This window comes from Eptesicus fuscus, chromosome 2, assembly GCF_027574615.1.
Source record: "Eptesicus fuscus isolate TK198812 chromosome 2, DD_ASM_mEF_20220401, whole genome shotgun sequence".
Lineage (NCBI taxonomy): Eukaryota > Metazoa > Chordata > Mammalia > Chiroptera > Vespertilionidae > Eptesicus > Eptesicus fuscus.
Window position 1 is genome coordinate 2,177,904 of NC_072474.1, and position 21,630 is coordinate 2,199,533.

At 38.9% G+C, this 21,630-nt stretch overlaps 1 protein-coding gene across 2 annotated transcripts in view; it reads right to left on the reverse strand.

Annotated features, from left to right (window-relative positions):
- The window catches only part of LRRC49 (leucine rich repeat containing 49), a 231,849-nt gene that overhangs the window by 13,350 nt on the left and 196,869 nt on the right, over nucleotides 1-21,630 (reverse strand). For both annotated transcript variants that reach the window (XM_008151368.3, XM_028160350.2), the window contains one exon: nucleotides 5,383-5,492. In XM_008151368.3, the coding sequence (XP_008149590.1) occupies nucleotides 5,383-5,492 (110 nt within the window). The remainder of the gene's footprint in view (nucleotides 1-5,382; nucleotides 5,493-21,630) is intronic.

The window sequence follows — 21,630 nt, forward strand, 5'->3', positions numbered from 1 at the left end:
TCAGAAATAAGAGAGATACTGCCAAACTACCTCCTCCAAGTTATACTTTTGCTAACAGTAGAGTGTACATTTCCTTGAATACTAATAAATCCTTGATATTATTGGTTTAAAATTTTAAGTCAATCTCATTGGCAAAAAATATCTCATCATTTTAATTTTATTTCCCTAATTACAAGTTAATTTCATCTTTTCTTATGTTATTTGGCCATTTGTCATTATAAATTCTCTATTTATATACTTTGATTTTATTTCCTATCATGTTGACTGTCTTTCTCTTATTAAATTTATAGAACTTCTTTCAAAATTTGTTAAATATGTTGAAAATAAATTCTCCCTGTATTCTTATGTCTTTTGACCTTATTATGGCTTTTATTGTATAAAACTTTTAAATTTTTATGAGCAAAATGTGTCAAACTTTATGGAAGTATTAGAAAGTATAGTAGAGTAGTTTTTAAAATTTGGGATAATGAATGCCTTCCTAAGATACAAATTCATCTTGTTTGGTTTATTGAGTACTCTCATTAAGATTTTTCATTGGGAATTTAGTAAATTTGTGAATTAATTCAAATAAGTTTGCATATTTTTACTATTAAGTTTCAGAAATCATTAAAAGCACATCTCTCCATTTCTTAGACTTTTTTATTCCTAATTTCACTGTGGTTTTATACTTTTTATTGCTTGAATAAATAGTATACTTTTATTTCCTGGTGTTTTATAGTTTTTATTGCTTGAATAAATAGTATACTTTTCTAAAACTATTTTCAATAGTTTATTAATGTAATGAGGAAATGTTAATTATTTTTGAATGCTGAAGTGGTGCACATTTTGACTAGTTCAAAAACATTTAATAGTTGAGCTCTTAGATTTTTCTTAGAAAATTATCTTTATAAAGAGTGAATTTTTGCTTTTACTGGACAACTGTTCAACTGTTATATTTATGAATTACTTTATTTTATTTCATTTTATTCTGGTATTTTCTAGCTTCCTGAATTAAAAGCCTCATTCATTAATTTCTAATCTTCATTTTCTAATAAATATATTAAAGGTATATAATTTCCTCTCAGTACACTTTTAGCCACATCTCATAGATTTTGACATATAGTATTTTTGTCAAATTCATTTATATGTGACCTAAGACATTGGTTTTATTTTTTAAAAGATTTTTAAATTGATTTTTTAGAGAAAGACGAAGGGAAAGGGAGATAGAGAGAAACACTGATGTGAGAGTGAAACATTGGCTGCCTCCTGCAAGCCTCCTACAGGAAGATTGAGCCTGCAACCCAGGAATGCGCCCTGACCAAGAATTGAATTCACAACCTTTCAGTGCATGAGATAACGCCCAACCAACTGAGCCACACTGGCCAAGGTGACTTCGTTTTATTTTATTCTTTAACCCAAAAAAGTTATTTTCTGAAAATTTTTTAATAACTATAATAAAAAGAGCAATAACAAAAAAAGAATAGAACAAAAGCCAAAAAGATAATTTGATATACAGAAAAAGCAAGCTTCTACATACTTTGAAACCCTAGGGCGCTCACTTCAACTTGTGTGGACAATCATTTAAAAGAACACACACTTTAAATGACACAAGGATATCTCTGAAATGCATGTTCTATTTCTCACAAAATGTAGCATTTTATGCAATTGTTCTATACAATTTACTTTCTACAACATATTAAAGACTGTTTCATATCTGAATCTCTATTTTTAGAGCTATAAGTAATTGGTCCTCTATTGATGGACATTTAGTGAGTTTTCATATTTTCCCTACTATAAACACTGGCTGCAATAAAATTTCCTTGGACACACACATTTGTGCACATGTAGAAAATATTATCTGCATAATATTCCTTTAAGTGAAATCACTAAGTCAAAGGACATGTAGTTAACAAAAATTTGTTAGGTATTGCTAAATTGTAAAAAATTTGCCTCTATTTTCATTAACACTAATAGTGTATATGAATCCTGTTTCATCATGCTGTACATTATCAAACATTTAGTCTTTCTCCACAAAGTTATCTTATTGTTTTAAAATTTTCACGTCTATAAGTTTGATTGAGGTAAACATCTTTTCTAAAGTTTAAAGACATTTATATTTTGCTTTCTGGGAACTTGCTTCTCCTGTTTCTTTGTTTTTCCAATTCCAACTCGATACTTTTTGGCTCATTATTTTATGATAGTATAATTAGAGAAAATGATCTGTATGAGTGTACCCTTTGGGGGGATATATATATATTTTGGAAAAAATTGAACATTTATTAAGCCCAAAGAAAAAATATACATATTTTTTTCCTTTGGGCTTAATAAATGTTCAATTTTTTCCAAAATATTTCTTAGGTGTTTGAATAGTCTTTTTTTGTTTGTTTGTTTTCTAGTGAATTGGGAATAAGGTTCTGGGAAAAATTTTTAAATACAGGTTGGGGAAAAAGTAGATTTACAGAAGTTTGTATGGAAAATAATACAATAATTAATAATAATACAACAATAGTCTGGCTGGTGTGGCTCAGTGGTTGAGCATCGACCTGATTTACTAAGAGGTCCCTGATTCGATTCCTGGTCAGGGCATATGCCTGGGTTGTGGGCTCAATCCCCAGCAATGGGGAATGCAGGTAGCAGCCAATTGATGTTGATGCATCAATGTTTCTCTCTCTCTCCCTCTCCCTTCCTCTTTGTCTAAAATCAATAAAAACATATTAAAAAATAATAAAACAATAAACTCTGTTTTGTGTACTCACAACTATAAACCTAATTTTGCCCCAACTTGTATATTTATTTGATAAAATGTGTTAACTGAGTTATTCAAATCCTCATTATTCTTTTTTATTTTTGTTAATTTGATCTACTGATCAAATTAACAAAAATTAATATTTACCACAATAACTGTGACTTTAACAGTGTATAATTGAATTTCTTTTTCTCTTTTGTTAAATATATTTTTATTGATTTTGGAGGGGAAGAGAGAGGGAGAGAGAGATAGAAACACCAATGATGAGAGAGAACCACTGATCAGCTACCTTCTGCATGGTGCCTACTGGCAATCGAGTCCACAACCCAGGCATATGCCCTGACTGGGAATCGAACTGTGACCTCCTGCTTCATAGGTAGACACTCAACCACTGAGCCACACTGGCCAGGCTATACTTGTATTTCTTAATGTATTTAGAAGCTGTTATCTTAGTTAAATTAAGTTTAACATTATTATCTTCTTTGGCGGATTGTAGTTTTGGTGTCAAGAATTCTATTATCACTAATATTAATACCCCTGTATTTGTTTGTTGTTGTGGTCAGCATTTGCTTGTTATGTATTTTCCATTCCTTTATTTCAATCTTTATATATTGCTTTTAGGGGTATCTCTCAAAAAAATATGTAACTCAGTTTTTAATCCAATCTGAGAGCCACTATCTATTAATAGGATAATTTCATTCATTAATATTCATTGTGATAATGGACATGTTTCCTGTTTTACTTCCTTTCCTGCTTTTTGTTGATCAGTGTTTTCTTTTCCTTTTAGTGATTTAGAAATTATACATCTTTTTCTTCCCCTAATGATAGCCCTTAAAATTTTAAAACACACAGTTAAACACATATTTTTCCATCTATTTCTGGTGTTAATTAATACCTATTATTTCTCCTAAACAGGGAAAGAAACCTGATAAGTTTAAGTTCCTTTTGCTTAGAATTTTCTTGGATTTTTATCCTCAGGTTATTAAAATTTTTTTACATCATGTATTAATACTTTTAGACAACTAAAATTTTTACTGGTTTCTTTCCCTATCATTTCTTGAATTCATTGCTTCCTATTTGTTGCATTCACTGTCAATTTTGTAGCCTTCCATCCCTCAGTATTTGTTTCTCAGAGTGGTTCTATAGGTTTTCAATGGGATTTTGATTCCACCAATTAGATATGCTTGGATTAAGATCTGAAATCAGAACTGAGCTAAGTGGGGAAGTACAGGCAGCACATAAGATACCTGTTTTGTTGTAAATTACATCAGGGGTTCTGGGGCAGGGAGTGGGAAACCTCCTGATTCCCAGTGTAGTTCAAATGGTATGATCCTGGAACCCACAGCTGGGACAACAGTCTCCTGATCACCCAGCTCCCTGATTGTAGCAAAGGTGGCAGTTCCCTTGGTGGGATGGCCCAGTCTAAAGACTTTTCTCCAACCCTTGTAATGATTTTGTAGACAACTAATTCCTTTTATATTAATCATTTTCTACTTACTCTAGTCAGAGTGAATTCTCTTATAACTGAATCATGACTGGCAAATCATCCTTGATTTTTCTCCCTCCATCTATGCCACCTCCTGTCAGTGAGTGTATTCAGTCAGGTACATCTCTTCTAAATATTTTTCAAATTATCCTCTTCTCCAGCCTCACTGTCTTAGTTCAGGCCGTCGTAATCTCTCTCCAGGACTATATACTAGCCTCTCAATTGGTCTCCATTCCTTCCATCCGTGTCTGCTCAAATAGCAGCCTTTCTAGAACATAAATCTAACCACACGATTGTTGGGCTTAATTACAAAGCACAAGTTTTCACTTTTGTTTTGTATGGACTGCAAGGCTCCTCAAAATCAGACCATAGTCAATCTTTCTAGCTTCATTTCCTATCACTATTCACAATCATCCCATGCTCCAATTATACTGAATTATCTCCAATTCCTTGTGCCTCTGCAGATCTCTTTCCCACATACCCTCTATCTGAAATACTCCTACTGATTCCTAAAAAACTAGGTGAAATGTTACCTCTTTCGTGACACCTTCCCTAATGTTCTTCCAAAATGCTGTTAGTCTCTCCTATGCTCTATGGACCTCTTATAGCACCTGAAACATCTATATATATAAAAGCCAAGTGACTGGAACGATGGAACAATGGAATGACCAGAACAACTGGTTGCTATGACGCGCACTGTGGCGCGATCTTTCTAGCTTCATTTCCTATCACTATTCACAATCATCCCATGCTCCCCCCCAACCTCCTGCCGCCCCTCCCCCTGGATGGCCCCACCCTTGATTGGCTTGCCCACCCCCATGGGGGGGGCCCACCGGCCAACCTCCCACAGCCCCTCCCTCCACCAGCCCCGCCCTAATCAGCCCCCATCAGGGCAGGCTGGCTGGCCTCCACCTGTGCATGAATTCACACCTGGCATCTAGTTTTATTATAATTTCTTATCTATATCTTTAATTTATTAGCTTATAACCACATAAGAGGACTTTATCTTATTCATCTTTATGTCCCCAACACTTTGAATAGGGCCAACCACAAAACAAAGAGGATAAATGTCTGTGAGATGTATAAATGGCAGAGTGAATAGGTGTGTGGAATCTATTCCTTTTTCTAGTGCAACAGTAATTCTACGAAAATGATAGAAATTAAAGGTTACCTGGCATCACCCAGAATTGAAATCACACGGTAATGGGGTAACTCAGAAGATGCTACATGAGCTAGGATTCCAAAGAGTCTTTCAGCCATTATCATATCGTTCTGTGTCACCTGAAGATATACAATGGAGATGGGTCAAAAATGACACTGTCTCTTAGCTTCATACAACATTCTAAAGAAATGTCCAGATTAAGTATTTTCTTTTTAGCTCAGGAAAGTACATTGTCCTGGGCTATAAGAAGAGAGTTCTCATTGACATTTCATTTCCTTCCCTGAGCTTAATTAGAAGATGTACAAAAGTGGCTCATGGTGACGGAGGATGACTACAAGTTGAGTTTGCACTGACTTATAAGCTATATTTCCTGAGAATTATACTGAGGCACCTTAGATTCTTAATGAATTTTTTAGAAATCCTATAGCTTCTTGAGGTAGAATGATGTAGAAGGAAATTCCCAAGTGTCAATGAAATAGATTCATTTCAGTAACGTTTCAAAGGTACAATAAGGTGTTGTTCAGACCTTGCTCCTATAAGGATAATTTTGTCCCTGCCTAAGAGTTAGAACATTGGATTAGCAAGGACACTCTTGTTCATTCTGAAGTTATGTCCACCTTTCACACTACAAGGATTAACTTGTCACAGGTATTCCCTGTGATGGTTCATTCAGATGTTAACCAAGAAAATGCTAAAAGCAGGACTTGGATTAATTTTTTCTTCAATGTGAAATAATTCACATTATTTCTTTTATGGCATATTGTCTTTAATGTGAAATAGGGTTGCTTGCATTTTAAGTACTATTAGTTTGTTTATATAATTCAGTAGATCCCAACCAGGAGCCATTTTAGTCCCTAGGGAACACTTAGCAATGTTTGGAGACATTTTTGGTTGTCACAACTGGTGAAGGGGCACTACTGGCATCTAGTGGGTAGAGGCCAGGGATGCTGCTAAACATCCCACAATGCACAGGAGAGACCCCAAAACAAAGAATTATCTAGCCCAAAATGTCAACAGAGCTGAAGTTGAGAAACCCTGGTATAGTTAAATTTTGAATCTTTTATAAGTTCATTCTTAACATTAGCTATACTGCATGGGCATTTTCTGAAAAATAAACCCATAATTCACAAGCATCTTATGAATCAGTGCAGACTTTCCCTTCCTTTCCCTAGATATTTTTTTAAATTATATTTTTATTGTTGACAGTACATACATTACAGATGTCCCTCATCTCCCTCTTTCTCCCCGTCCATACCTTGCCCCATCCAAGCCTTCACCCATGGGCTATGCATATCTATACTAATAATGGCCTATGGCCATCACGACCCGGAGGGACGACCCAACGCGAGGGGGGTGGGCGGATGCGGTGGGGTCGTTAGCCTCCGGCCCAGGCCAGGCAGAGGCCTAACGACTTTGCTGCTGCCTCGGCAGTTGACTCCAGCAGGACCTGGGCCCTCCCCTCTGTGGGCCAGAGGCCCTTTTCCTGATACCATGTTCCCAGGATCTCTCAGACCCTTTTGTGGAAGTCAGGAAACACTGCGTGTGGTCATCCCGCCCTGGGGACTCCCAGGGCTGACAGCAAGGGTGGCTTCTGTTGGGCGCCCCCTGTTATGCGATCCAGGGTCGCTACATCCTAATGTTGACTCTGGCAGGACTTGGGCCGGTCCTCTGCGTATCTGAGGTCCCGCTCCCTATACCAAAGCCCCCGAGTCTCTGAGACCCGGATGCAGAAATCGCCTGTTGTCGTCATCCCGCCCTGGCTGGGATGATTCTGTTCTAGGGTCCAGGGTCCCTCCCTCCTGCCTCATGTTCCTCACCTTGAGCCCTGGCAGGTCCTGGGTTCCTCCCTCTGTTGACCCAAGGCCAGACTCCTCAGATCAAGGCCTCACTGCCCTGAGTCCTCTGCAGGAAGTCAGTGTAGGTCACACCCGGTACCAAGCCCAGCAATTCCAAAGCCTGATGGCAGGGGCTGAGATGGATTCCGTAGGGTCCTTTAGCCCTGCCTCTGATCCATACTTTGACAGGGCCTGGGCCTCCTGTCCTCTATGAACCTGAGTCTGCAATCCTCAGACCAAGGGTCTGACTACCCGAGTTTCATTGAGGAGGTGGGGTAGGGGGAGGTGCAGTTTTAAACATACAAATAGGAAGCCCAACTTCGGGAATTAAAATTCCTGCCTCATTCACCTTATACTGCTAAACCCCAAATCTAGATACTATACCTACTATGATCACCCCCAAGATTTTAAACAAAGCTAAGATAACCAGTTGAGCAACTCTATTCATTAAAGACAGCCTAAAGGCAATGATTTCCACCTTGAAAACAGAAAGCTGGGGAGAGCCACATGGACAGTGGAAAAAGGGGGGTGAGATGGAAAATTTCTCTGGTAGTAGGCAAGAAGTGAATGGTTTTCAAGGTGCATAAGAGCATCCTGTACTAGGGAAGCAGGATGATTCACATCTCCACAGAGACAGTCACATTACCTCGAAAAGATTTTAGGTAAATCTATGAAAACCAGCTAATGGTGAAGGATGAGAAAGAACAATGAACCACTGGAATGGGTGGCCTAGGGAAACGTTTGGAGGAAGCATCATCTCCCTACCATGTGACCCATCAGAATTGAACATGGGGTCAATAGGTTTGAGAAGGCTTAGGAGTGCTAAAGAAATGCCCCCTTTCTCTTACCAAAGCATCTCGGCCTCCTCACCCCTCCCCATGGAAGGGTCAGGATGGTGGTTTGTGATGTCTAAATTTCTCTCCCAGAGCTACCATTAGCTGGAGGAGAGGCTTCCTGATTAATGAAAGCCTATGGGGTGTGGCCCCTCATTGTCCTACAGAAAAGCATATGTTCAGGAGGCCTGGGGTAGGGCCCTGGGAAATTTTGACATGGTGAAGATGACCAGGAAACCACAAACTCCTAGCACAGTTATGTAACAACCAACCCAGGCCCAGTGTCCAGGATGAATGGACCACACCCAAACTTCTCCTCTTCTTTAGTGGCATATCCCCAAGACTCCCTGGTCTTGCCTGGCAGATTCCATCCTCAACCCAGACTTTTTCTCATGAAGACTTATTTTCCCTTTCATCCCAGCCATTTCCCCACAAACCAATGTCCTTCTGCACTCACTCTGTTGTCCTTCCAGGTACTAAAGACATGCATGGGGGTGAAACATGTCTTTAAGGGAGTTCAAGGAAAGGAGCCTTGCCAAAAATTCCTACCTCTTCAAGAAAACCTACAAAAGCTATAAAGCCAACAATATGTGGCCATTATCACAGGCCAAATGAGGAAATGAATAAAAATGATCCAGAAAAAGACCAAGACAATGTAGAAAAATTCACCACCTCGAGTGATAACTTGGGCAGCCAGTAACTTCAGAGCAAGGCCAAAGACCTCAGAACTATCTATGAAGTCTCTGAAGTTTGGCCACCAAGAAATGCTGACAGTGTGGAAGCCAAATTTTACACCTACAGGGTACACCAATAGTGATGATTAAAATAAAATTGGTAAGTGGTTCACTTCCAGTGTAAGCATAATTTGCAGACAATTTTTATTAAATTTATTGGGATAACATCTACATTATAAAAGACCAGGGGTCGTCATGTCCTAAACGACCAGAAGGACGACTGGTCACCAGGTGGGGGTGGGGGCAGCAGGTGGGGGGCGGGGTGAGGCGGGCGCGGCGAAGATGTTAGCCTCCGGCCCAGGCTGGGTGGAGGCCTAACGACCTCGCCACTGCCTTGGCAGCTGTGGATCAGGCCCGGAGAGAGGCCTGGAGAGAGAGGCAGGGCCTAATCAGCAGCCACCGTGGCTGCTGGCGAGGCCCGGAGAGAGAGAGAGAGGCAGGGCATGATCAGCAGCTGCCACGGAGGCTGTGGATCAGGCCCGGAGGCAGAGGCAGGCAGAGGGGTTAGGGGCAATCAGGCAGAGGCAGGGGTGATCAGGTAGGCAGGCAGGTGAGCGGTTAGGAGCCAGTGGTCCCAGATTGCGAGAAGGATGTCCGACTGCCCCCAAGGGGTCCCCGATTGGAGAGGGTGCAGGCTGGGCTGAGGGAACCCCCCGTCCCTGTGCACAAATTTCGTGCACAAGGCTTCTAGTCTATATATAAGAAAGCCTAAGTGACCAACTGACCAGCTGGTAGCTATGACACGCACTGACCACCAGGGGGCAGACGCTCAATGCAGGAGTTGCCAAGTGACAGCAACTTTGCAGAGTGCCCTCTTGCACTCTGGGACCTCTTGGGGGATGTCAGACTGCCGGTTTTGGCCGGATCCCTGCAGGCCAGGCTGAGGAACCCCACCGGTGCACGAATTCGTGCACCGGGTCTCTAGTATGTATGGATAATCTCTTCCCATCTGCCCCACTGGCCTCCCCTCTGAGATCCATCAGTCTGTTCTTTGTATCCATGCTTCTGGATCCATTTTGTTCATCAGTTTATTTTGTTCATTAGATTCCACATGTAAGTGAGATTATGTGATATTTGTCTTTCTTGGACTGGCTTATTTCACATAGCATAATACTCTCCAGGACCATCTATGCTGTCTCAAAGGGTAAGAGACCCTTCTTTTTACAGCTGCATAGTCTTCCCTTGTGTAAATGTACCACAGCTTTTTAATCCACTCATCTACTGATGGGTACCTGGGCGGCTTCCAGATCTTAGCTATTGTAAATAACTCGGCTATGAAAATAGGGGTGCACATATTCTTTCTGATTGGTGTTTCAGGATTCTTAGGATATATTCCTAGAAGTGAGATCACTGGGTCAAACGGCAGTTCCTTTTTCCATTTTTTGAGGAAACTCCATGTTGTTCTCCATAGTGGCTGCACTGGTCTGCATTCCCACCAGCAGTGCACTAGCGTTCCTTTTTCTCCCCAATCCCACCAGCACTTGTTTGTTGATTTGTTGATGGTAGCCATTATGACAGGTGTGAGGTGATACCTCATTGTAATTTTAATTTACATCTCTCTGATGATTAGTGACATGGAGCATTTTTTCATGTCTCTTGGCCATCTGTATGTCCACTTTGAAGAAATGTCTATTTAAGTCCTTTGCCCATTTTTAAATTGGATTGTTTGCCTTCCTTTTGTTAAGTTGTATGAGTTCTTTATATATTTTGGAACTTAAACCCCTTATCAGATGCATCATTGGCAAATATGTTCTCCCATACAGTGGGTTTCCTTTTCATTTTGATGATGGTTTCTTTTGCTGTGCAGAAGCTTTTATTTTGATGTAGTCCCAATTGTTTCTTTTCTCCTTAGTTTCCTTTGCCCTTGGAGATGTATCCACAAATATATTGCTATGATAGATGTCTGAGATTTTGCTGCCTATGGTTTCTTCTAGGATTTTTATGGATTCGTGACTTACATTTAAGTCTTTTATCCATTTTGAATTTATTCTTGGGTACGGTATAAATTGGTGGTATAGTTTCATTTTTTTGAATGTAACTGTCCACTATCCCCAGCACTTTTTTTACTCATTGTATGTTCTTGCCTCTTTTGTCAAATATTAATTAAATGTAATGTCATGGGTCTATTTCTGGGTTCTCTGTTCTGTTCCATTGATCTATATGCATATTTTTGTGCCAATACCAGGCTGTTTTAATTACAATTTCTTTGTAATATAGTTTGATACCTGGTACTGTGATCTCTTCAACTTTGTTCTTTCTCAAGATTGCTGTGGATATATGGGGTCCTTTTTGGTTCCATAAAAATTTTTGGAATATTTGTTCTAGATCTATGAAATATGCCATTGGTATTTTAATAGGGATTGCGTTGAATCTATAGGTTGCTTTGGGTTGTATGGATGTTCAGTCTTCCAATCCATAAACACAGTATATGCTTGCACTTGTTTGTATCTTCCTCTATTTCTTTTTTCAATGTTCTATAGTTTTTTTGAAGGAGGTCTTTTACCTCCTTGGTTGAGTTTATTCCTAGGTGTCTTATTATTTTTATTGCAATGGTAAATGGGATTGCTTTCTTAGTTTCTCTTTCTGAGAGTTCATTATCTATATATATAAAAGCCTAACGATTGTTACAACCAGTTGACCAAACGACTGGTCAACCAGTCATATGACGACACACCGACCACCAGGGGGCAGACGTTCAATGCAGGAGCTGCCCCCTGGTGGTCAGTGTGCTCCCTCAGCCAACCTCCCATGGCCAGCCAACCTCCCATGGTCCCTACCCCTGGCCGGCCAACCTCCCATGGTCCCTCCCCACAGCCGGCCATCCCTGATTGCTGGCCAAGCCAAGGGATCATACCCATGCACAAATTCGTGCACTGAGCCTCTAGTTGGCATATAAAAATGCCATCGATTTCTGAATATGGATTTTTATTTATTTTTTTATTAAGGTATTATATGTGTACATATCTTACCATTGCCTCCCCCCACTCCCATACATGCCCTCACTCCCCAGAGTTTTGTGTCCATTGGTTATGCTTATATGCATGCATACAAGTCCTTCGGTTGATCTCTTATCTCCCCCACATCACCCTAACTTTCCCGCTGTAATTTGACAGTCTGTTTGATGCTTTACTGTCTCTGTATCTATCTTTTGGTTCATCAGTTTATAATGTTCTTTATTATCCATAAATGAGTGAGATCATGTGGTATTTTTCTTTCATTGACTGGCTTATTTCACTTAGCATAATGTTCTCCAATTCCATCAAGGTTGCTGCAAATAGTAAGAATTTCTTCTTTTTTATGGCAGCATAGTATTGCATTGTGTAGATGTACCACAGTTTTCTGATCCAGTCATCTGCTGACGGGCACCTAGGCTGTTTCCAAATCTTAGCTATTGTAAATTGTGCTGCTATGAACATAGGGGTGCATATATTCTTTCTTATTGGTGTGTCCAGTTTCTTAGGATATATTCCTAGGAGTGGGATTACTGGGTCAAATGGGAGTTCCATTTTCAGTTTTTTGAGGAAATTCCATACTGTTCTCCACAGTGGCTGCACCAGTCTGCATTCCCACCAGCAGTGCACGAGTGTTCCTTTTTCTCCGCATCCTCGCCAACACTTGTCGTTTGTTGATTTGTTGATGATAGCCATTCTGACAGGTGTGAGATGGTACTACATTGTCGTTTTGATTTGCATCTCTCGGATAAATAGTGACTTTGAGCATATTTTCATGTGTCTCGTGGCCTTCCTTCTGTCTTCTTTTGAAAAGATTCTATTTAGGTCTGTTGCCCATTTTTTTTATTGGATCATTTATCTTCCTTTTATTAAGTTGCATAAGCTGCCTGTAGATGTTGGAGATTAAACCTTTATCAGTGATAGCATTTGCAAATATGTTCTCCCATAGAGTGGGCTTTCTTCTTGTTTTGTTGATGGTTTCTTTTGCTGTAAAAAAGCTTTTTATTTTGATATAGTCCCATTTGTTTATTTTCTCTTTAGCTTCCATTGCTCTAGGAGCAGTATCAGTGAAGAAGTTCTTTCAGCATATGTCTGAGATTTTGCTGCCTGTGGATTCCTCTAGTATTTTTATGGTTTCCATCTTATGTTTAAGTCCTGTATCCATTTTCACTTTATTTTTGTGTATGGTGTAAGTTGGTGACCTAGTTTCATTTTTTTGCATGTATCTGTCCAATTTTCACAACACCATTTATTGAAGAGACTGTCTTGATTCTATTGTATGTTCATGCCTCCTTTGTCAAATATTAATTGAGCACAGTGGTTTGGGTCAATATCTGGATTCTCTATTCTGTTCCATTGATCTATATGTCTGTTCTTGTGCCAGTACCATGCAGTTTTGAGAACAGTGGCTTTGTAATACAGCTTGAAATCTGGTATTGAGATCCCTCCTACTTTATTCTTCTTTCTCAGGATTGCTGTGGCTATTTGGGATCTTTTTTTATTCCAGATGAATTTTTGGAGAGTTCTTTCTAGGTCTGTGAAATATGCTGTTGGTATTTTAATGGGGAGTGCATTGAATCTATAGATTGCTTTGGGTAGTATGGACATTTTAATGATGTTGATTCTACCAATCCATGAACATGGTATGTTCTTCCATCTGTTTACATCTTCCTCTATCTCTTTTTTCTGTGTCCTGTAGTTTTCCGAGTATAGGTCTTTTACCTCCTTAGTTAAGTTTATTCCTAGGTATCTTAATTTGTTTGGTGTGATGGTAAATGGAATTGCTTTTTTAGTCTCTCTTTCTGTTAGTTCACTATTGGTGTATAGAAATGCCATAGATTTCTTGGCATCAATTTTGTATCCTGCTACATTGCCGAATTCATTTATTAAGTCTATTAGTTTTTTGATGGAGTCTTTCGGGTTTTTTATGTACAATATCATGTCATCTGCAAATAAGGACAGCTTTACTTCTTCCTTTCCAATTTGGATGCCTTTTATTTCTTCTTATTGTCTAATTGCAATGGCTAATACTTCCAGTACTATGTCAAACAGGAGTGGTGAGAGTGGGCATCCCTGTCTTGTTCCTATTCTTAGGGGAAATGGTTTTAGTTTTTGCCCATTGAGTATGATGTTTGCTGTGGGTTTATCATATGTAGCTTTTATTATGTTGAGGTATGATCCTTCTATTCACACCTTGCTGAGAGTTTTTATCAAGAAAGGGTGTTGGATTTTGCCAAATGCTTTTTCTGCATCAATTGATATGACTATGTGATTTTTTTCTCTCAATTTGTTTATGTGGTGTATCACGTTTATTGATTTATGGATATTGTACCATCCTTGCATTCCTGGGATAAATCCTACTTGGTCATGGTGTATGATCTTTCTGATGTACTGTTGGAGCTGATTTGCTAAAATTTTGTTGAGGATTTTGGCATCTATGTTCATGAGGGATATTGGTCTGTAATTCTCTTTCGTTGTGTTGTCTTAATGTTGTTTTGGTATTAGGATGATGCTGGCTTCATAGAAGGAGCTTGGAAGTATTCCTTCCTCTTGAATTTTTTGGAATAGTCTGAGGAGGATAGGTTTTAGTTCTTCCTTGAATGTTTGGTAAAACTCTCCTGTGAAGCCGACTGGCCCTGGGCTTTTTGCCAGTAGCTTTTTGATGACTGCTTCAATTTCTTCCATAGTTACTGGCCTGTTGAGCTGTTTAGATTCTTCCTGGTTGAGTTTTGGAAGGTTATATTTTTCTAGAAATATGTCCATTTCCTCCAGGTTGTCCAGTTTGTTGGAATAGAGGTGTTCATAGTATTTTGTAACAATCCTTTGTATTTCAGCATGGTCTGTTGTTATTTCACCTCTTTCATTTCTGATTTTGTTTATTTGGGTCCTCTCTCTTTGCTTCTTTGTGAGCCTGGCTAGAGGTTCATCAATCTTGTTTATATTTTCAAAGAACCAGCTCTTGGTTATGTTGATCTTTTGTATTGTTTCTTTGGTCTCTATGTCGTTTATCTCCGCTCTTATCTTTATTATTTCCTTCCTTCTGCTTACACTGGGCTTTTCTTGTTGCTCTTTTTCTAACTCTTTGAGTTGTAGGTTTAGGTAATTTATTACCATTGTTTCTTGTTTTTTGCAGTAGATTTGTAGAGCTATGAACTTCCCTCTCAAGACTGCTTTCGCTGTGTCCCATAGTTTTGGATTGTTTTGTTTTCATTGTTGTTTGTTGCCATATTTTTTATTTCTTCCTTGATCTCTCTGGTAACCCAGTCATTGTTTAATAGCATGCTGTTTAGTCTCCAGGTGTTTGATTTCTTTGGATTGTTTTTATTGTAGTTGATTTCCAGTTTTATGCCACTGTGATCTGAGAAGATGCTTGATATGATTTCTATCTTCTTGAATTTGAAGAGACTTTGCCTATGTCCCAACATATGGTCTATCTTTGAAAATGACCCATGTGCACTTGAGAAGAATATGTATTCTGTAGTTTTGGGGTGAAATGTTCTGAAGATGTCAATTAATTCCATCTGGTCTAGTGAGTCATTTAGGATTGAAGTTTCTTTTCTGATTTTTTGTTTAGAGGATTTGTCCAATGGTGATAGTGGGGTATTAAAGTCTCCTACAATGATTGTATTGCTGTCAATCTCTCCTTTGATATCCTCCAGGAGTTTTTTTTATGTATTTGGGTGCTCCTGTATTGGGTGCATATATGTTTACCAGAGTTATTTCTTCTTGTTGGATTGCTCCCTTTAGTATTATGAAGTGGCCTTCGTTATCTCTTGTTATGTCCTTCACTTTGAGATCTAATTTGTCAGATATAAGTATTGCTACCCCAGCTTTTTTTTCATTTCCATTCACCTGGAAAACCTTTTTCCATCCCTTCACTCTCAGTCTGTGTGCGTCTTTTTTTTCTGAGGTGAGTTTCTTGTTGACAGCAGATATATGGGTTTTGTTTTCTTATCCAATCCGTTACCCTATGTCTTTTGATTGGGGCATTCAATCCATTTACATTTAAAGTTATTATTGATAGGTACTTATTTGTCGCCATTTTTATTCTATACCCCTGTGTTCCTTCTTCACTTCTTATTTCTTTTTTTTACAGCAGACCCTTTAGCATTTCTTGCATTGCTGGTTTGGTGGTAATAAATTCCCTTAGTCCTTTTTTTGTCTGTGAAGCTCCTGATTTCACCTTCAATTTTGATTGACAGCCTTGCTGGGTACACTATTCTTGGATTCAGACCCTTCCTTTGCATGACTTTGTATATTTCATTCCATTCCCTACTGGCCTGGTGAGTTCCTGTTGAGAAATCAGTTGCTAGTCTTATGGGGGTTCCTTTGTATGTAACTTTCTGTTTCTCTCTATGGCCGTTTTTAAGATTCTTACTTTGTCACTGGTGTTTGCCAATTTAATTATAATGTGCCTTGGCGTCGGTCTTTTGGGGTTCATTTTGCTTGGGACTCTGTGAGCTTCTTGGATTTGTGTGGGTTTTTTCTTCCCTATATCAGGGAAGTTTTCTGTCATTATTTCTTCAAACAAGTTTTCTATTCCTTGCTCAGTTTCCTTTCCTTCTGGAACCCCTATTATTCGGATGTTGTTTTGTTTCGTGTTGTTCCAAAGTTCCCTTAGGCTCTCCTCCTGCTTTCTAATTTTTTTTCTAGAAGCTGCTCTACTTGGGTATTTTTTTCCATCTTGTCTTCTAGCTCACTTATGCGGTCCTCTGCTTCTTCTAGTCTACTCTTAATGCTTTCTATTGAGTTCTTTACAGCAGCGATGTCATTTTTCATTTCTTCTTGGTTCTTCTTCATTTCCTCTTGGTTCTTACTCATATTGTCGAATTTGTCTTCCATTCTTTTCAGCCACCTTATGACCATTTCTCTGAATTCTTTCTCTGATAGGTTGCTTGCCTCTAATTCGTTTACTTTCTTTTCTGGTGATGCCTGCCTTTCTTTCCTATGCGTCTGTTTCTTTGTCTCACCATGGTCTCTCTTCTCTGGATGTCTGGTTATGTAGTTCTCTCTCTCCTGCATTGATTTAAAGGCACAAAATACAACACAACCAGGTACAACACACAAGGCACTGAACAGAATTGTATTCACGATATTAATAACCTCTAATACAGGTGACCACCAGAGAAAGACAAATTAGGGGGTAGGAGAGGAAGAGTAAAAAGAAAGAACAAAAAATGGAGTGTGAAAATGGACTTGGGAAAAGGAAAAAAAAAGTAAGAGAGACAAGAATGAGACTAAGAGAGAAAAGGGAAACAAACTATATATATGGGGAGTAAACTCCAATAGAACAACCACTAATCCCAGCAAATGCCAGCAACATGAACCTGGAGATTAATACAAACTACAACACCAACTAATATCAAGCGAGGCAAGGGAAAACAGAAGTAAAAAACAAACAAAAACAAAGCTAACAAAAAAAAACAAACAAATAAAGAATAAGCAAAACAATCTCACAAAAAAGCATAAAAATTCGATCTAATTAACATTCAAGCGAACAACAACAAAAGGACAGAGAGAAAAACAATTTTTTTTTTTTTTTTTTTTAGTTAAGATAGCGTAGAGAGAGGTGTGTATGGACTTGGAGCTGGGGATTGGAAATTAGATATATAAGTAGGGTGAAATTTTAGCAGAGGGTAAACAGAAAGAATAGGGAAAATCTAAAGCTGGAAATGGTTAAGATAAACAGGAGACCAAAAGGGGAGAGGTTAGGAAGAGAGTGATGGCATAAAGGTAGCATTGAGATAGGGTAAAACGATGCTAAAGGAAAGATGCAAATAGAATGTAGGACACTAATCCCAAAGTAAAACAAAGAGAAAATCAAATGACACTAAAAAAAAAAAAGTAAAATAGTAGTAATAATAATGCTGATTGAAAATAAAAATGTAATAATTAAAATGGTGAAAATCTAGTTTATTAAGTAAAAGATGCAAAAAATTAAAATAAAAAATTAAAATAAAAAATTTTGAAAAAATTAAAATAAAAAATAAGAGAAATAAAATGTGCAGTAGTGATGGTCATTCACTTCCTCTATTATTCTGTTTGGTACGCCTGTTTCCCAGTCCAGACAGTATTGCAATTCCCTGCCTCAGTGTTGTAAGCCAGTCCCGATTTTTAAGCAGGCGGTGTCTTAATTTCTCGTATTTATTTTTGATTACACACGAGACAATTTGTGATTCAGCCCCTGGGTGGCAGTGTTTCTGGATTGACTTCTGGGCCTCTCTAGGCTTTTTTCCCTGTGGCACTCAATACCGGTTTGTGGAGGTGTGCACCTCAGAGCTGGCTCTCCGATGGTCACTCCCAGTTCCGATCCCCAGGTTCCAGAAAAACCACTTCCCCCTGAAGTCTCTCAGGGAATCCCCACCTGGGTTTTCCTATGTATTGGGCTTAGTAATCAGAATAGGAAAAAGCCCAAGTGTGCGGACAGTGGGTCTGTGCGCAAGACTAAGCAGCCTGCACGCCTTTGAAATTCTTAGTCTGACCCTCCTCGTCAGATCAAAATGGGTTGCTTTTTAGCGATCCCTTCTGTTAGCAGCTCTGAGGACTCCCTTCCACATTCACGGATCATGGCAGCCCCAACAGCCAGGGGTTTTTCTAGGCACAGAATTCCCTGGTCCTCCAGCTCACGCGTTTCTCTCTCCCGCCGCTGGGACAAGAAACCTCACCTTACCCAAGACAGAATCTGACCTTTCCATGGTGGAGTGAAGAGCTCCTTTGAATCCTCGTGTTTGCGCCGATTGGGAACCGGTGTTCAGGGACTCGCAGCTGTTCAGTGGTCGCCGCAGCTGTGGGTGTTCAGGCCTCTGATAAAATCCTCTTTCCCTTGAAAGATGGCGAGGCTTTCCCCTCCGAGCCCACAGCTCCGGGAGGGGACCCAGCTGTTGTGGGTGCTGCCTGGTCAGGGGAACCCCGCCTAGCACTCCCCCACCTTCTCCTGGAGTTTAGCTGTCCCTTAGCTTGCTAACAAACACTCCCCGTGCGAACCTCAGCTGTTCTTTCTTTCTGCTCCGGGACAAGGCTCAGAACACGTCTCTATTCTGCCGCCATTTTCTCTTTTTCTGAATATTGATTTTTTATCCTACTACAGGCAGTCCTCAGGTTATGTCGGACTCGACTTACGTAATTTCGTGGTTACATCGCCATCTCCCATTTACAGTATTTATATAAAAAAAAGTTCCATCATTTCGACGTATGTACATATGTGCTTTATGTTTTTTTATTATTTATTTACCACAAGTAAAGGTCAGGAATTGTTATCTTTCTTTTACACTTTTTTACTATTTCACTTCATTACTGCTGTGTATGTGCTCCATGTGATTGACGTAGGTGCTTATGTAGGTGGGTTCCGACTTACAGCGAAAATCGAGTTATATCGTGCCATAGGAATGGATCTCCGACGTAACCTGAGGACTGCCTGTACTTTTCCAAATTCATTTATTAAATCCAATAGTATTTTTGTGGAGTCTTTAGAGTTTTCTACTATAATATCATGTCCCTGAAAATAATAGCAATTTTGCTCCCTCCTTTGCAATTTATATGCCTTTTATTTTTCTTCTTGTTTTATTGCTGTGGCTAGGACTTCTAGTACTACCTCTAATAATAAAAGTGTAATATGCTAATTAGACCAGACAGCCGATTGACCTTCCGGACGTCCTTCCGGATGTCCTTCCAGATGAAGCTGGGGCTATGAGGGCTGAGGCAAGCCACCGCGGCTGTGAGGGCCGAGCCCCTTGCATGAATTTCATGCATCGGGCCTCTAGTGTTGAATAAGAGTGGTGAAAGTGTACATCCCTATCTTATTCCTGTTCTTAATGGAAACGTGTTTAGTTTTTGCCCATTGAATATGATATTGGCTGTAGGTTTGTTATATATGGTCTTCATTATGTTGAGGTATGATCCTTCTGTTCCCATTTTGCTGAGAGTTTTTATCAAAAATGGGTGCTGGATTTTTGGAATGTTTTTCTATGTATATTGATATGATCATGTGATTTTTATCCTGCATTTTATTTATGTGATGTATCACATTTATTGATTTGCAAAAATTGTACCAGCTTTTCATCCCTCGAATAAATTCCACTTGGTCATCATGTATGATTTTTTTAATGTATTGCTGGATACAATTTGCTAATATTTTGTTGAGGATTTTAGCATATATGTTCATCAGGGTTATTATCATGTAGAGCTCTTTCTTTGTAGTGTCTTTATCGGTTTTGGAATTAGGATAATGCTGGCTTCATCAAGAAACAAAGAGAGAGGACCCAAAGAAATAAAATCAGAAATGAAAGAGTGAAGTAACAACCGACACCATAGAAATACAAAGGATTGTAAGAAAATACTGTGAATAACTATATGCCAACAAGCTGGACACCCTGGGTGAAATGGACAGATTCCTAGAAACATACAATTTCCAAAACTCAATCAGGAAGAATCAGAAATCTTGAATAGGCCAATAACAATTAATAAAAATGAAGCAGTAATAAAACTCCCAGCAAATAAAAGTCCTGGACTGGACAGCTTCATAGGTGAGCTTTACCAAACATTCAAAAAAGAACTAACACCTATCCTCCTCAAACTATTCCAAAAGATTCAAGAGGAAGAAAGACTTGCTTAGACTTTCATAGTTATTGAGGCTGTTTCTCCCACATACCCTTCTTGTAGCTGACAACTAAGTTGTGTGGTCTAATATAGTCACCTAGTGGTCAGTGCTCGTCTCTATTCCATCTTTTCTTCTTGATGTTCATAATTCAATTTAACTCTACCTCAAGCAGTATCATCCTCTCTTCCACAAAGAGAAGTAGAAATATCATAACACATTACTACCCATTGTCAAGGATGAGGTAAGCAGCTTTATTTTAGGTCTTTTATTAAAGGGTCAAATATCTCTGGCCTTCACATTTTTGGAACTTTAAATCAGAATAAATTATATTGATTCTTTCTCATTCTTTTCTATTTTCTACAATTATAGTATACTATTCCTTCGTAGTTCTATAATAGATTATTATATTTCTGGTAGTGATCCATGACTGGGCAAATATACTATTTAAGGTTAATCGTGATAACAGTTTAGCTACTAATGAGAGAATTACTCACCCACAGACAAAATAGTCAGTCCACAGTGGAACTGGAAGTTGCTTTGGAAACCTTTGGAACTAAATATTAGGTCTGACCAGGGATTCACAACCTATCTGGGGAAGTACCAAGAGGGTACACAAGGGTATATAAGACTGAACCAAATCTCTTAAGAACTAGCTAGAGAAATTAATAGTTACCGGAGTTTCCAGATTTGCCCTTATCTTCAACAGATGGCTGATTCTGTGGTCATGGGCCTACCCTGGTTGATGGAAATTTCACAAGGTTCCTATATAGTGGCCCAGAGATCTCCAGACTCCTAATAGTATGCTGGATTTGTGGAGTTCTGGGCCAGAGCTATTTGTAGTATATCAGCTGCAGGGAAATACAGTGTCTGTTACCACCTGCCAGCAAAGTTTATTACAATTCATTTTACATGAAGAGGTCCTCTGAATTTTAAGAGATAGTCAAATAATACTTACAGTGCATTAAAGAATTTTTTCCTTTGGAAGATTTAAATTTACTTCAGGAATTTCTCAGTAGAGGGAGAAGCAAAATTTCTCTCTTTTCTTCCTAAATAATATTTAAAGAGAACATGGTCTTTGGATAGCTGGGGGAATACCCTTGTGACTAGCTTAGCAGAATCAATCTGAAAAAAAACCAACGTTTTATTAATAGCTTTCCAGTTATTCAGGCTCCAGGCCTGAACTATAAAAAATGCAAATATGCCACAGGCAGCTCTTACAAACTATTAAAAAAGCAGTCCAGACATTTATTTATGCTTGTTTTATTTCCTATATTTCTCTAATTTTTTATTTCTCTTTTATCTTTCCTC